This window comes from Bos taurus, chromosome 2 (assembly GCF_002263795.3).
Source record: "Bos taurus isolate L1 Dominette 01449 registration number 42190680 breed Hereford chromosome 2, ARS-UCD2.0, whole genome shotgun sequence".
In the NCBI taxonomy this organism is placed as follows: Eukaryota; Metazoa; Chordata; class Mammalia; order Artiodactyla; family Bovidae; genus Bos; species Bos taurus.
The window spans coordinates 14,984,920-15,000,265 of NC_037329.1; the positions used below are offsets into that span (position 1 = coordinate 14,984,920).

The 15,346-nt window shown below is 36.5% G+C and overlaps 1 protein-coding gene across 3 annotated transcripts in view; it reads left to right on the forward strand.

The window, feature by feature from the left end:
• The window catches only part of CERKL (ceramide kinase like), a 142,613-nt gene that overhangs the window by 43,426 nt on the left and 83,841 nt on the right, over positions 1-15,346 (forward strand). For all 3 annotated transcript variants that reach the window (XM_024979832.2, XM_024979844.2, XM_024979821.2), the window contains one exon: positions 9,876-10,118. In XM_024979832.2, the coding sequence (XP_024835600.2) occupies positions 9,876-10,118 (243 nt within the window). The remainder of the gene's footprint in view (positions 1-9,875; positions 10,119-15,346) is intronic.

The following is a 15,346-nucleotide window of genomic DNA, read 5'->3' on the forward strand; positions in this document are numbered from 1 at the left end:
CAATAGAAAGTTTCAATTATACTATTATACTGTAGTATAATATATTATACTATATAATATATATTATATTATATTATATTATATGTATATTATATATTCAATTATACTATACTAAATTTTCAATTATACTATTTTTAAATATACTGAATTTATGTGGTATTTGTGATTAAACATAGACTATGTAATTTAAAATTGTTATTGTCACTTTGTAGCATAGACATTCAATGTTCTGAATAAAGAATTATATATTTATTGTCTATATTTCAAATAATCAAAACAAAGAATAATATTTAAATTATTTGACTAAGTTCATTTTGGACTTTATGCAAAAGTACTTATGTATCTTTGGGCACTTAAGTTCTTAAGAGAAGTCCCTAAGCTATTTATACGTGATAGAAATAACTAGAAATAAGTGGGGAAAAAATTGCAGATGGAAATTGAGCATTAATTTTTTGTATTTGGTATGACAAAAATGTGACTTTTTGGTATTCTTTTACAAGATAATTCTATTTCTTGTCATTCTTGATAAGTGTTTATATTTAGGAACTTAAGCTTTTATGCTAACAAATGTTAAGTCAGAATTCTTGAGGATTGTAATGCACTGTGATGGTTTTCAGTAAATTACTGGAGCAGCCCTATTTATTTAAACCCTGGTTTAACCTGATTATTAACAATTAAATTGTGTTTTCTTCTTACAATTAAAGTGTATTCAAATTTATTGGTCCCTTGCTTCACAGATTTATCTCAGTATGTGGTGTATTCAAACAGAATTTTGTATTTTTAATTAGGGGATTAGATAAGTAATTCTGAAGAGCCAAAAAAAAAAAAAATTGTTAGACATCACATTGCTTAACCATCTAATATACCATAAGTGTGTGTCTGCACTCTGTTGTGGGAGCTGTCTATCAGGCAGGCTTGTTTTTCGGGCAGTATTTTAAAGAGTGGACATGTGCAGGAACTGTGAGCACAATTAGCGCCAAGCAGATAAATCCAGCTCTAATCCTGTTTACGGTCTGCATCAGACAGATGTGCCAAGATTGATTTAGACAAGCCCTGGGCTTACAGTAATATTTTTAAAAGTGCCATTCACTGTTCTATTTCTGTTAAACCTTTGCTAAATATTCTTAAGTGTTGTTGGTTTTACTGTTCTTGTTAGCCACCCTAACCTACTTTAAGCAGGTCCTGCTTTGCTCTCATGCTGACAGGGTAACCTGCCAGGAGAGGTTATCTTTATTCCCTGTAATTAAATTGACTTTTCCCCTCAAGAAAATACAACAATAGGAAGTGGGTGCCGAATTAAATAAATAGCATGATATCCAATAGACATATACTTAAATCCCATGCTGGAACAGATGGTCCCCAGCATCTCTGTAAGTAATGTGAGAGGACAGTTAATGTTCTGAAACAACTAGCTATCACCAATATGATCCTAATGAACCAATAGATTTCAAATAATAAACCACATGCCACAAAGAAAAATTGCATATCATCTGTAAGGTTTTAATGCTCCTAAACTGGAAAAAAAGTCTGTAGATGATTTTCATGTTTTTCTAATGTTATCAAATATCAATTTATAAAGTTTAACTTCATATTTTTTACCAATAAAGGTAAGTTTTAGCATTAAAGTAAAGTTACATTTAAATTATATCCCCCCAAGTATGTTTAAAAAAATTTTTTAGCTCCTCTTTTACATACTTAGGTTGTGCATGGAAATGTGGCTTTTGCATACAATTATGAAAGCATTTGCTTTTATTCGTGGCAGAAACTGGTTATCCTGTTAACAGAGGTTGCTGTGTGGTGCTGGAAGTGGCTATCTTACAGATGAACGATTAGGCAGAGATAAAAGACCTAAATATGTTTCAGCATTTATAAATAAAATAGTTTATAAACCAAAAGCAGTATTTTTCTGATTCACATAGAGAATAAGAGTCTGAGTCTTTCTTAAGCTTTTATTTATAAAGAGGTATAGGTAAGTGGTTGATTTTAATAGACCCCAAAATAATAGTCTTCACTCTGAATATGGTTTCTTTTTTTCTCTTTAATCATATTTCTCATCAATATTTGTATTTTCTAACTGTGTTTCAAAGAGTTAAGTGTTTTGGTGTGGGGGTAAAGGGGAGACAATGACCTTCTTAGATTTTCAGCTTATCCTCTCGACATCTCTAGAACCTTCAGCTCACTGGGGGTTAGCCTGAGGGCTCTCCACCTAGAAACCTGAGGCCCCTTTGGCCTTAGCTCTCTTTCAAGTCTTGGAAGCCAGTGTCCTGCTACCCGACAGAGCCAGCTGGTCCACTGCTTATATCTTAAGAACTTCAAAAACAAAACAAAGACACAGACAAGCACCATCTAATCTGATAATGGATAAACAATGTTTAGACAGTTCCGAGCCAGTCCCGTGTTCTTGCCTGGAGAATCCTAGGGACGAGGGAGCGTGGTGGGCTGCCGTCTATGGGGTCGCACAGAGTCAGACACAACTGACGTGACTTAACAGCAGCAGCAAGCCATTAAATAAAACCATTTTAAATTCAAGTTCACACAATTCTAATGAGTTTTATTCCTAAAGACTATATTCAGAAGAAAACAATTTTTCATAAAACTAGTTATATACACATCTTCGCATATGTTAGGAAACAGTTTTGTTTAAAATCAGGTGTTTCCTGTGATTAGAGAGAAATGGGCTGATTTACTCATGTTGTGTAAATGACTGACGTTGAAGAAATGAATAATAGACCAGAATTTCTACGTAGGAAATTGGCACCTGAGAGATTCCTATAGCTGCTGAGGAAAACAGAGTGCTGAAGAACACTTATCTATTGTTAGAAATTTGAAAAGCAAGCAAAAACTATTTTATTCACAAATCAATTTTATTTTCATTTCAAATGAAAACAAAATGTTTCTGTAGTGCTTCCTCTTAGCTTCCTCTTGTCACACTGGCGAAGAGATCAGGCATGTGAAAACCTCAAATGTGAATCTGTAGGCAAATGTGGGAAAAGGTTAGAAGTCTGAGCAGGGAAAGCAGGAAATACAATTCAGAGTTACAGGCCTTTTCAGAATTTTCAATTCTGTCAGCTCCTGGTTGCTAGAGTCTAACCTTCCATTTCCTTGAAGCTCACCATGAAGTTTTGAATGAAGTACAGTTGATGCTTGAATAACATGTTTGAACCACGTTTGTCCACATATATGCAAATTTTTATCAGTAGTAAATGGTGCTTGTTTGCATTCTTGGACGTGGAACCACGGATGGGAGGAACCATGAATATGGAGGGATGGCTATAAGTTATATGTGGATTTTTGATGACACTTGAGGATGTACCTTTAAACAACCCTGGGTTGTTTAAGGATCAAGTCTACTACTCAGTTAAGACACATGAGTGATTTTGCTGTTTTCCTAGGATCTAGTTAGAGGCAATGGCACCCCACTCCAGTACTCTTGCATGGAAAATCCCATGGATGGAGGAGCCTGGTAGGCTGCAGTCCATGGGGTTGCTAAGAGTCAGACACGACTGAGCGACTTCACTTTCACTTTTCACTTTCATGCACTGGAGAAGGAAATGGCAACCCACTCCAGTGTTGTGGGCTGCTGTCTATGGGGTCGCACAGAGTCAGACACGACTGAAGTGACTTAGCAGCAGCAGCAGAATAAAAAACAGATCCAGAAGGTCAGATGGGTGTGTGTTTACTTCAAGAAGGTCCTTACTTCTGTGCAGTGTTGGTAAGGACCAAAGTACTTGGATTTAGATCTTGGATCTGGCTCCTACCAGTTGTATGACCATGGACAAGATACTTAAATGCTGTGGCCTGAATTCCTTCTTTTTAGGAAAAAGCGTCTGCCTTGGGTAGTGTAAGGATTAAATGAGATAATAGATGTTAAGTGCTGAGGGCAATGTCTGGCATATAGCACATGCTAATTAAATATTAGCTTCCCTTACATTTTAGAAAATGGGATTTTAAAGATTAAAATGAATAATATGATCAGGAACTATTTTAGGATGAGCAAGAAAACCATCTTTTTCAGTTGATTACAGAAATATTTCCATTGTAGGAAAATTAGAAATTCATATACGCAAACTAATTCACAATCTCACTCTCCTTCCAAGTTTTCATATGCATCGTCATACATATGTGCATATGGAAATACATTCCACATACATTATGCATTCAATAAATATATACAAAACAGTAATGGAAATGTGGTACACTGTTTTAGACACTTTTCTAGTCAGATTGCTACACTTTAATGGCTGAATAGCATTATAGTATATGAATATGCTTCATTTTCCAAAACCAATAGTCTGTTAGGTCACATTTAGGTTATTTCCAAGTTTCACTCAAATAATGCTTGGGTAAGCATTCTTCTAGCTAAATTGTGCATATTATCTATTCCCTTAGGATAAATTCCTGGAAGTAAATTGCTCGATCAAAAATATGCATATTTTAAAGCATTTTCCCTTTTCTCCTTTTAAGAAACTGATAAAATATAATGCTGATTACAGAAAGGAATGTTTATAAGTAAAAATTAATCTTATACTCCTTTATATCTCTGTTTTCATTGATAACTACTGTTTGTTGTATGTTTTCTGTGTGGATTATTTTCTCCTTTTAATGAAAGTGAGATCAGCCTCTCAGATTATTGTCATTTGCTTTTTATTCCACTTACTCATACCTCAATATGGATGTCTTTCCACATCAACACACAAAGATCTAATTTTCTCATTGTGAGTTGCAGATTATGATTAAGCAATTCTCCTATTGAAGAACATGAATACTGCTTCAAATAGTTTTGCTATTATAAATACTGCTGCAATTAACATTTTGAAATCTTTTGATAAGTATTCCCAACTTGTTCTCCAGCAGTTACCATTTTTGCATTCCCACCGGCGCTGGGACTGGTTCCCTTTGCCCATACCATCAATGAGCGTTATTTTTGATCTTGTGCCAATCTAAAAGGCAAAAAGTGGTATCTTGTTGTTTTAATTTGCATTTCTTTGATTACTAATTAGATTGAACTTTCTCATATGTTCATTGGTCAATTTGCATTTCTTCTTTTGTGAAATGCCTGCCTGTGTCTTTAATGTACTCTTCCACTGAAGTGTTTCTTTTCTTGATTAAATAGATTATTTAACTGTCGTATGTTGCAAATATTTCTTCCCAGTTGGATTTTGTTTATGACTTCTATTTATGGGTCTTTAGGACCTTATTGGCATTAAATAACCTTTATGTTATGCATCTCAGTCTATGTCTGCCTTTATTGCCGTACTATGGCTTTACTAGTTTATGGTTATATAAAGTTCTTTGTAATCTAGAAATATTGGTGTATATCATGAAACAGAGATCTAGTTTTTCTTTTCTTTTTTAAAGATGAACCAGTTCTAAATCATCTTTTACTAAATATTCCTCACTGATTTTGGATACTACCATTATCACATTTGTGACTTTTAAAATATATGCAAATATTTCTTTGGACCATTCATTTATCTATTTCTAGATGTTTTAATTATTATAACTTTATATTACCTGGCTGGTATGTACTTCTCCTCATTACTATTAAAACATTTTTCTTCATTATTTATTCCAAGGAAATTTACAAATCATTTGATAAGGTTCCTTGCTCCTTATATCAAAGAAAATACCATTTCGATTTTGACTGGAATTGCATTATAAGTAATTAATAATGAGAATACTAGCATAAAAATAATGTAATCTTGGAACTTGATATGCCTTCATTTGTCTCTCAATTTATTTTGTATGGCCTTTTCTACCCAAACAAGTCCAGGATCATTTTGATAAATTTGTTCCTAGATAATAATTTGCATTGGGTCTCTTTATCCCCAATATTCTTTCTTTCTAGCTATTGATATATTTGTAACCAGCTTCCTTATTGGCTATTCTTATTCATTCTAATGATTTCAAATAGATTCTCTGGGGTTTTTTGAATATATTGTGATACTGTCTATAAGTAGCACAGTTCCATCTCTCCCTCTAGCCCTTCCACCATCAGTTTTTATTTAATTTTCCTTGTGTATGATAGTGACCAGAATGTTGAGAATAGTAAGAGTAATATTAGGTATTCTTGCCCTGTTTCCATAAATTCTACTAAGTTGGATCTTGGTTGTTGTTTCAGTATCTTTAAATTTGCAATTACAAGAGATTTTAAATAGGAATAGTCATTGAATTGTTTACTGCCAAAGTAAAGTACACATGGCAAGGAATTCAGGCTATAATATAGGACTTGTGAAAAAATATATATTTCATCCTTTTCATTTTTTTCCCCTCAGTGATCCTTGCCTCCCTTCCTACCTGACCCCTTTGGAGGTCTTATTTGTTGTATGTTTGATTACATAAAAATTAATGTGAGACACAAGCTTATAATGAATATTATAAGATTGTTCTCACTTGCTCAGTTGTATCAGACTCTTTGCTAACCCATGGACTATAGCCAACCAGGCTCCTCTGTCCATGGGATTTCCCAGGCAAGAATACTGGAGTGGGTTGCTATACCCTTCTCCAGGGGATCTTTCGAACCCAGGGGTTGAACCCTTGTCTCCTGCATAGCAGGCAGATTCTTTACCATCTGAGCCACCAGGGAAGCAAGTTTAGGCAATATACATACCAAAATTGGAATACCAGACCATCTTACCTGCCTCCTGAGAAACATGTATGCAGGTCAATAAGCAATGGTTAGAACTGAACATGGAACAACAGACAGGTTCCAAATTGGAAAAGGAGTACGTCAAGGCTATATATTGTCAGCCTGCTTATTTAACTTATATCAGAGTACATCATGCAAAATACCAGGCTGGATGAAGCATAGGCTGGAATCAAGATTGCTGGGAGAAATATCAATAACCTCAGATATGCAGTTGATGCCACCCTAATGGCAGAAAGCAAAGAGGAATGAAAGAGCCTTTTGATGAAAGTGAAAGAGGAGAGTGAAAAAACTGGCTTAAAACTCAACATTCACAAAACAAAGATCATGACATCTGGTCCCATCACTTCAAGGCAAATAGATGGGGAAACAATGGTAACAGTGACAGACTATTTTTTGGGGCTCCAAAATCACTTCAGATGGTGACTGAAGCTATGAAATTAAAAGACACTTGCTTCTTGGAAGAAAAGCTATGATCAACATAGACAGCATATTAAAAAGCAGAGATATTACTTTGCCAACAAAGGTCTGTCTAGTCAAGGCTATGGTTTTTCCAGTAGTCGTGTATGGATGTAAGAATTGGACCATAAAGAAAGCTGAGTGCCAAAGAATTGATGCTCTTGAACTGTGGTATTGGAGAAGACTCTTAGCTATTTGGACTGCAAGGAGATCCAACCAGTCAGTCCTAAAGGAAATCAGTCCTGAATATTCATTGGAAGGACTAATGCTGAAGCTCCAATACTTTGGCCACCTGATGTGAAGAACTGACTCATTGGAAAAGACCCTGATGACGGGAAAGATTAAAGGCGGGAGGAGAAGGGGACGACAGAGGATGAGATGGTTGGATGGCGTCACAGACTCGATGCACATGAGTTTGAGCAAGCTCCAGGAATTGGTGATGGACAGGGAATCCTGTCGTGCTGCAGTCCATGGGGGTCACAAAGAGTGGGACACAATTGAGTGACTGAACTGAAGCAAAAGATGGAATTTTATATCTTGCCTGTAGGAGGAATGTTAGGCAGCTAGTAATTATCCATTCTGCAAAAATATATAAATAAATTCTAAATCTGCATTTATGTAATATTCTAATTTTATGTTAAATGTAATATTCAATAAGATCTAAATTTTAGGGGAAAAAACTTCTAAGCATAATATTTTTCTCTCCAGTGCAATTATTAAAAAGGAAAGCACATTTCTATTACTTCCTCTACCTTAGTTCAAGCCTCGTAGATTGGTTTCCACTCCTCCAATGTCTCATTCGTGTTTTCTAATCTTTATCCTGATGACATAATCATCTTTGCTAAACTAAATTGCAGTGTTATGGTGAAAAATGTACAGCACCTTGGGATCAATGCACAATGAGCAAACTCCCGAGTGTAGCATGAAGATTTGTCATGGACTCATGATAAATCTGGACTCAGACTTCCTCTTTTGCACCTTTTTGGGAGCCTTCCCAACTTCAGTTCAGGTGTCCTCAGCCTTTAGGAGAAGGGGGTCCCACCACATCCCCTGGGAAGGGTCTTGATTAAGAGAGTAAGTGTTCCAGGTGAAGCATAACATTAGGACAATGAATAACAAAAAGTTTTAATCTTTGTTCAGGATTAAAACATGTTGAATCTCTCATATATGCACACCTCTTCCTCTCCCACTAGATTTGAATAAAGAACCAAATTCAAATTCACTGGCAACCATTGTACAATGATGGAAAGGACCATATTTAAGATGAAGCCAAGGTTCATGAAAGAAATACCAAAATACAGTGGGCACAGCACACACTGACCCGTGTGCTTGTATGTGCTGCTAACTTCTGTCTACTCTCACTCTTCCGCTGTACACAGATCTGACACGTGTGCTTGTATGTGCTGCTAACTTGCCTGTCTACTCTCACTCTTCCGCTGCACACAGAACTGACAGTGTGCTTGTATGTGCTGCTAGCTTCTGTCTACTCTCACTCTTCCGCTGCACACAGAAATTCATTGTTTGCCTTCTCATCACCGACTTGATGGACATGAGTTTGAGTGAACTCCGGGAGTTGGTGATGGACAGGGAGGCCTGGCGTGCTGCAATTCATGGGGTCGCAAAGAGTCGGACACAACTGAGTGACTGAACTGAACTCTGTAAAAGTGTCCAGTTCAAATTCTTTTCCTGGGTTTTCTGATAAAAATTCATATGACCCTCTGAGACACCAGAATTCTTTTATGTATATCCCAATTATATCTACTTTAAATATCTATTTTAATCCCAATAAATAATGGCCACTCAGGAGCAGGTAGTAGAACTTCTCTCTCTTGCATTCTGCATAGTGTTTAACACAAAGCTTTCAACAGAAGTTTCTTGAACTGAATGATATATAGTAATAGCCATGTTAAACTGTTTTGGATACTAAATCAATGAAACAAAATAATTCAGTGTATTTATCTCACTTTTCATTGACTCCTAACGTGAATTTCAAACTTTTCCTTCTGCTAATCCTTAAAAATCTTCAGGGAAAGAAACACGAGGTCTGAATCATTTCTTTTTCTTATAAACCACCTTCAAGGAAGCCAAAAGCCACAAAGATCAAAGATTAATTCCTTCACTATAATTTTGTTTTGATTCAGAACCTTCATTGCAGTAGATGCCTTTTCGGGTATCTCCCAAAAAGATTATTGTTATTCTTCTTTAATTTCCTTCTATTTCATCCATCAAGTCATGAGATATAAGTTTATAAACAACAACAACAACAGCATAGTGAGATTCAGGTGGATCTTTCTTTTTAGATTGGCAGGAATTCATTGTTTTCTACTCACAGTAATCTCACCATTTCCTTTTTGCACATGCATCTCTACCAAAAATGTACATTTTCTTTCCCTTTCATTTTGCCTTCAACAGCCTGTCTTAAACTCACTTCTGTTAGTGAATCCTTTTCTTTCCATTACTTTACTCTGTCCCTGTAAGTAACAGGAAGCCTCTTGCATGATACTAATTTATTATTACTGAAATGTTGCTTTGTTTTTGTTCCTGGAATTCTTCATGCATTGAATATGTGTGGCAGGGACTCTCTTCCATTTTTTTCTATCTATGGGATAATGGACCTAATTTTTCCTTTTTTCCCTCCCCATCTCATATAGGACTTGACATAAAGCATAATCAGATGATAAATATTTTTGAGTTTTTTCACTATTTATTATTCATACATACAAGAATATAAACACAATGGTTTTGACTTGAAATTTTAATTTCTTTTCAGGTGATTCCAAGTATGATTTTCTACATAAAGAAGAATTTGTTGAACTCAAGGACATATTCTCTGTCAAACTGAAACGGCGTTATTCAATTAAACAGCAGGGAAGTGGTACTTTATTAGGAATCACTCTCTTCATATGTTTGAAAACGGAAAAAAATAAATTAAAGGATTCTACACTTGATCTTATTAATTTAAGTGAAGACCACTGTGACATATGGTTTAGACAGTTCAAGAAAATTTTGGCAGGTAAGTACTCCTTATGGAAATTTTTAATGAGTCTCGTTTCCTTGATGTAGGTTATTAATCTAAACATGGTATCATATTTATCAATAACCCTTAATTATATTGAGGTTGTTTGTTTCTATTTTGGACTTCCCTGGTGGCTCAGACGGTAAAGCGTCTGTCTACAATGCGGGAGACCTGGGTTCGATCCCTGGGTCAGGAAGATTCCCAGGATAAGGCAATGGCAACCCACTCCAGTACTCTTGCCTGGAAAATCCCATGGATGGAGGAGCTTGGTGCAGGCTACTATCTATTTCTAGTCTGTTAAATGTTCTTAGCATGAAAGGTGTTGAATTTGGTCACATGCTTTTTCTACATTAATTGAAACAATCATATAACTTTTTCTTTTCATTCTGTTAATGTGGTGTTCTACACTGATTTTTAATAGGTTGAACCATCCTTGCATTCCAGCAATAAATCCCAAATAGTCATAGTATATAATTCTTTTCATATTTTACTGAATTTGGCCTGCTAGTATTTTAACATTACTATTCATTAGGGATATTTGTGTGTAGTTTTTATTTTTCTACTTTTAGTATCTTTCTGACTTTAATATCAAGGTAGTACTGACCTTATAGAATGACTTAGGAAGTAAGCGTTGAATGACTGCTTCCATGAAGAAGCTTTGATAATCTGAAGTAAAACACTTCTTAAATAATATTGTTCTCTTGGAAGCTGCTTTTAAAATGATATTTGTTTTTCTATTAGTGTTTCTTTTGAGCTTATATTAGAATTTATTTTTCTTGTACCTACACATTGATAGCAAGAGAATATATATACTGGATGACTTAAGAGTAACAGTTTTTATTAATTTAAATATAATTGATTTACAATATTATGTTTCAGGTATACAGCAAAGTGATTTAGTTTTATATGTGTGTGTGTGTATATTTTCCTATTGTTTTCCATTGTTGGTTATTACAAGATCCTGAATATAGTTCCCTGTGAAATATAATAAATTACTGTTTAGTTTATATATGTTAGTGTGCATCTATTAATCCCATACTCCTGATTTATCCCTCCCCCTTCCCCTTTGGACCCTGTGTTTCTATTTTTTAAGTAAGTTCATTTGTCCACTTTTTAGATTCCATATAATAAGTAATATCATATGGTATTTGTTTTTCTCTTCACTTAGTATGACAATCTCTAGGTCTATTCATGATGCTGCAAGTGGCATTATTTCATTCTTTTTTAATGGCTGAATAGTATTCCATTACAAACATATACATATATAAATATACACACATTTACATATATGTGTCTGTGTATATATACATACATATATATGTATGTATATACACCCAGGTAGCACTAGTAATAAACAATCTGCCTGTCAGTGCAGGAAACTTAAGAGACTCAGATTTGATCCCTGGGTTAGGAAGATCCCCTGGAGGTGGGCATGGCAACCCACTCCAATATTCTTGCCTGGAGAATCCCATGGACAGAGGAGCCTGGTGTGCTACAGTCCATAGCATCACAAAGAGTTGGACACGACTGAAGTTAGGATGCACACACACACACACACACACACATCCCCGCACAAACCCATGTCTTCTTTATCCCTTCGTCTGTTGATGGGCCCTGAGGTTGCTTCTGTGTCTTGGCTATTGTATGCAGTGCCTCCGTGAACACTGGGGTGCGTGTACCTTTTTGAATTAGAGCAGTTAGTTTTTCTGGATGTATGCCCAGGAGTGGGATTGCTGGATTAGACAGTAACTCTGTGTTTAGTTTTTTTAATGAATTTCTATATTGTTCTTCATAATGGCTGCACCAATTTACATTCCCACCAACAGTGTAGGAGGGTTCTTGTTTCAACACACCCTCTCCAGCATATATTTGTAGAGTTTTTGATGATGGCCATTCTGACCTGTGTGAGGTGATACCTCATTGTAGTTTTCTATTGCTCAAGTAATTAATGATATTGAGCATCTTTTCATTTGCCTGTTGGCTATCTGTATGTCTTCTCTGGAGAAAAGTCTGTTCAGGTCTCGTGCCTATTTTTTGAAAGTATTGTTTTTTGAAATTGAGTTGTATGGACTGTTTGTACATTTTTGCAACTCTCTCCCAGTCTGTAGTTTGTCTTTTTGTTTTGTTTATGGTTTCCTTTGGTGTGAAAAATCTCATAAGTTTCAGTAGGTCTCATTGTTTATTTTTGCTTTTATTTATTTTACCTTGAGAGACTGACTTTAGAAAACAGTGCAATTTGTGTCACAGAATGTTTTGCTTATCTGCTATTCTAGGAGTTTTGTGGTGTTGTGTCTTATATTTAAGTCTTTAAGCCATTTTGAACTGAATTAAATTTTTGTACATGGTGTAAGGGAGTATTCTAACTTCATTGATTTATATGCGGTCATCTAATAAGAATAACATTTTTTTTAAAGATAATTTAAATTGTTTATACTTCAGGGTAGCTTTTCCTAAAGGTAATATCCAGAGAAAAGAGAATATTTTCTAGAATGTTATGTCCTTATGAATTCAGTGTATCTTAAATTTTTGAACGATATTTATACTTTATATATTAAATAAAGTATACATGAATATACATATGAAGTTGGACTATAAAGAAAGCTAAGCGCCAAATAATTGATGCTTTTGAACTGTGGTATTGGAGAAGTCTCTTGAGAGTTCCTTGGACTGCAAAGAGATCCAACCAGTCCATCCTGAAGGAAATCAGTCATGAATATTAATTGGAAGGACTGATGCTGAAACTGAAACTCCAAAACTTTGGCCACCTGATGCGAAGAACTGACTCATTAGAAAAGACCCTGATGCTGGGAAAGATTGAGGGCAGGAGGAGAAGGGGACAACAGAGGATGAGTTCGTTGGATGGCATCACTGACTCAATGGACATGAGTTTGAGTAAACTCCGGGAGTAGATGATGGACAGGGAGGCCTGGCGTGTTGCAGTCCATGGGGTCACAATGAGTCAGACATGACTGACCGACTGAACTGAATATATAAAGCACATTAGATTTCTGAAAGTATCTAGTCAAACTGAGTTTTAGGATTTTTTTCTCACAGACTTATAAATCTTGTTTTCTTCTTTTTTTGGCCATTTTTTCCTGTTTCCCAGGTTAACTAGGGTAGAGGCAGCTGTTGTTGATGCACAGCTTGGGGTAGAGATGATTCAGGATAGATCTGGGTGCCAGACAAAGAGCAGGCACATGGTGATGTTAAGTTTTCAGGCCAGAAATCATTGATCGAGAAGACTGAGGACCCAAGTTGGTCAAGTGCAGTCAGCTGATGTGGTTGTACGTATAGAAGATGGGTTGAAGTGACCTATTAGAACTACGAGACCTGTTACTAAATGGTCCGTTCAAGTGTAAGGAAACCTGATTAAGAAAACAGGAAACTACAGAGGCCAAAGTTTGGTCCATCTCTCTAGAAACATAATGTATATATATACATATCTATTTATATAGAGAGAGACTGAGGGAGGAGATATATATATATGTGTGTGTGTGTGTGTGTGTGTATGTGTGTGTATTCAGTTCAGTCACTCAGTCGTGTCTGACTCTTTGTGACCCCATGAATCACAGCACACCAGGCCTCCCTGTCCATCACAAACTCCCGGAGTTCACTCAGACTCACGTCCATCGAGTCAGTGATGCCATCCAGCCATCTCATCCTCTATCGTCCCCTTCTCCTCCTGCCCCTAATCCCTCCCAGCATTAGGGTCTTTTCCAGTGAGTCAACTCTTCACATGAAGTGGCCAAAGTATTGGAGTTTCAGCTTTAGCATCAGTCCTTCCAAAGAACACCCAGGACTGATCTCCTTTAGAATGGACTGGTTGGATCTCCTTGCAGTCCAAGGGACTCTCAAGAGTCTTCTTCAACACCACAGTTCAAAAGCATCAATTCTTCAGCGCTCACCTTTCTTCACAGTCCAACTCTTGCATCCATACATGACCACTGGAAAAACCATAGCCTTGACTAGACGGACCTTTGTTGGCAAAGTAATGTCTCTGCTTTTGAATATGCTGTCTAGGTTGGTCATAACTTTCCTTCCAAGGAGTAAGCATCTTTTAATTTCATGGCTGCAATCACCATCTGCAGTGATTTTGGAGCCCCCAAAAATAAAGTCTGACACTGTTTCCACTGTTTTCCCATCTATTTCCCATGATGTGATGGGACCGGATGCCATGATCTTCGTTTTCTGAATGTTGAGCTTTAGGCCAACTTTTTCACTCTCTATTTTCACTTTCATCAAGAGGCTTTTGAGTTCCTCTTCACTTTCTGCCATAAGGGTGGTGTCTTCTGCATATCTGAGGTTATTGATATTTCTCCGGTCAATCTTGATTCCAGCTTGTGTTTCTTCCAGCCCAGGGTTCCTCATGATGTACTCTGCATATAAGTTAAATCAGCAGGGTGACAATATACAGCCTTGACGTGCTCCTTTTCCTATTTGGAACCAGTCTGTTGTTCCATGTCCAGTTCTAACTGTTGCTTCCTGACTTGCATACAGGTTTCTTAAGAGGCAGGTCGGGTGGTCTGGTATTCCCATCTCTTGAAGAATTTTCCACAGTTTATTGTGATTCACACAGTCAAAGGCTTTGGCATAGTCAATATAGAAGAAATAGATGTTTTTCTGGAACTCTCTTGCTTTTTCCATGATCCAGTGGATGTTGGCAATTTGATCTCTGGTTCCTCTGCCTTTTCTAAAACCAGCTTGAACATCTGGAAGTTCATGGTTCACGATTTGCTGAAGCCTGGCTTGGAGAATTTTGAGCATTACTTTACTAGCATGTGAGATGAGTGCAATTGTGTGGTAGTTTGAGCATTCTTTGGCATTGCCTTTCTTTGGGACTGGAATGAAAACTGACCTTTTTCAGTCCTGTGGCCACTGCTGAGTTTTCCAAATCTGCTGGCATATTGAGTGTAGCACTTTCACAGCATCATCTTTCAGGATTTTAAATAGCTCAACTGGAATTCCATCACCTGCACTAGCGTTGTTCCAAGTGATGCTTCGTAAGGCCCACTTGACTTCACTAGGATGTCTGGCTCTAGGTGAGTGATCACACCATCGTGATTATCTTGGCCGTGGATATCTTTTTTGTATAGTTATTCTGTGTATTCTTGCCACCTCTTCTTAATATCTTCTGTTTCTGTTAGGTCCATACCATTTCTGTCCTTTATCGAACCCATCCTTGCATGAAATGTTCCCTTGGTATCTCTAATTTTCTTGAAGAGATC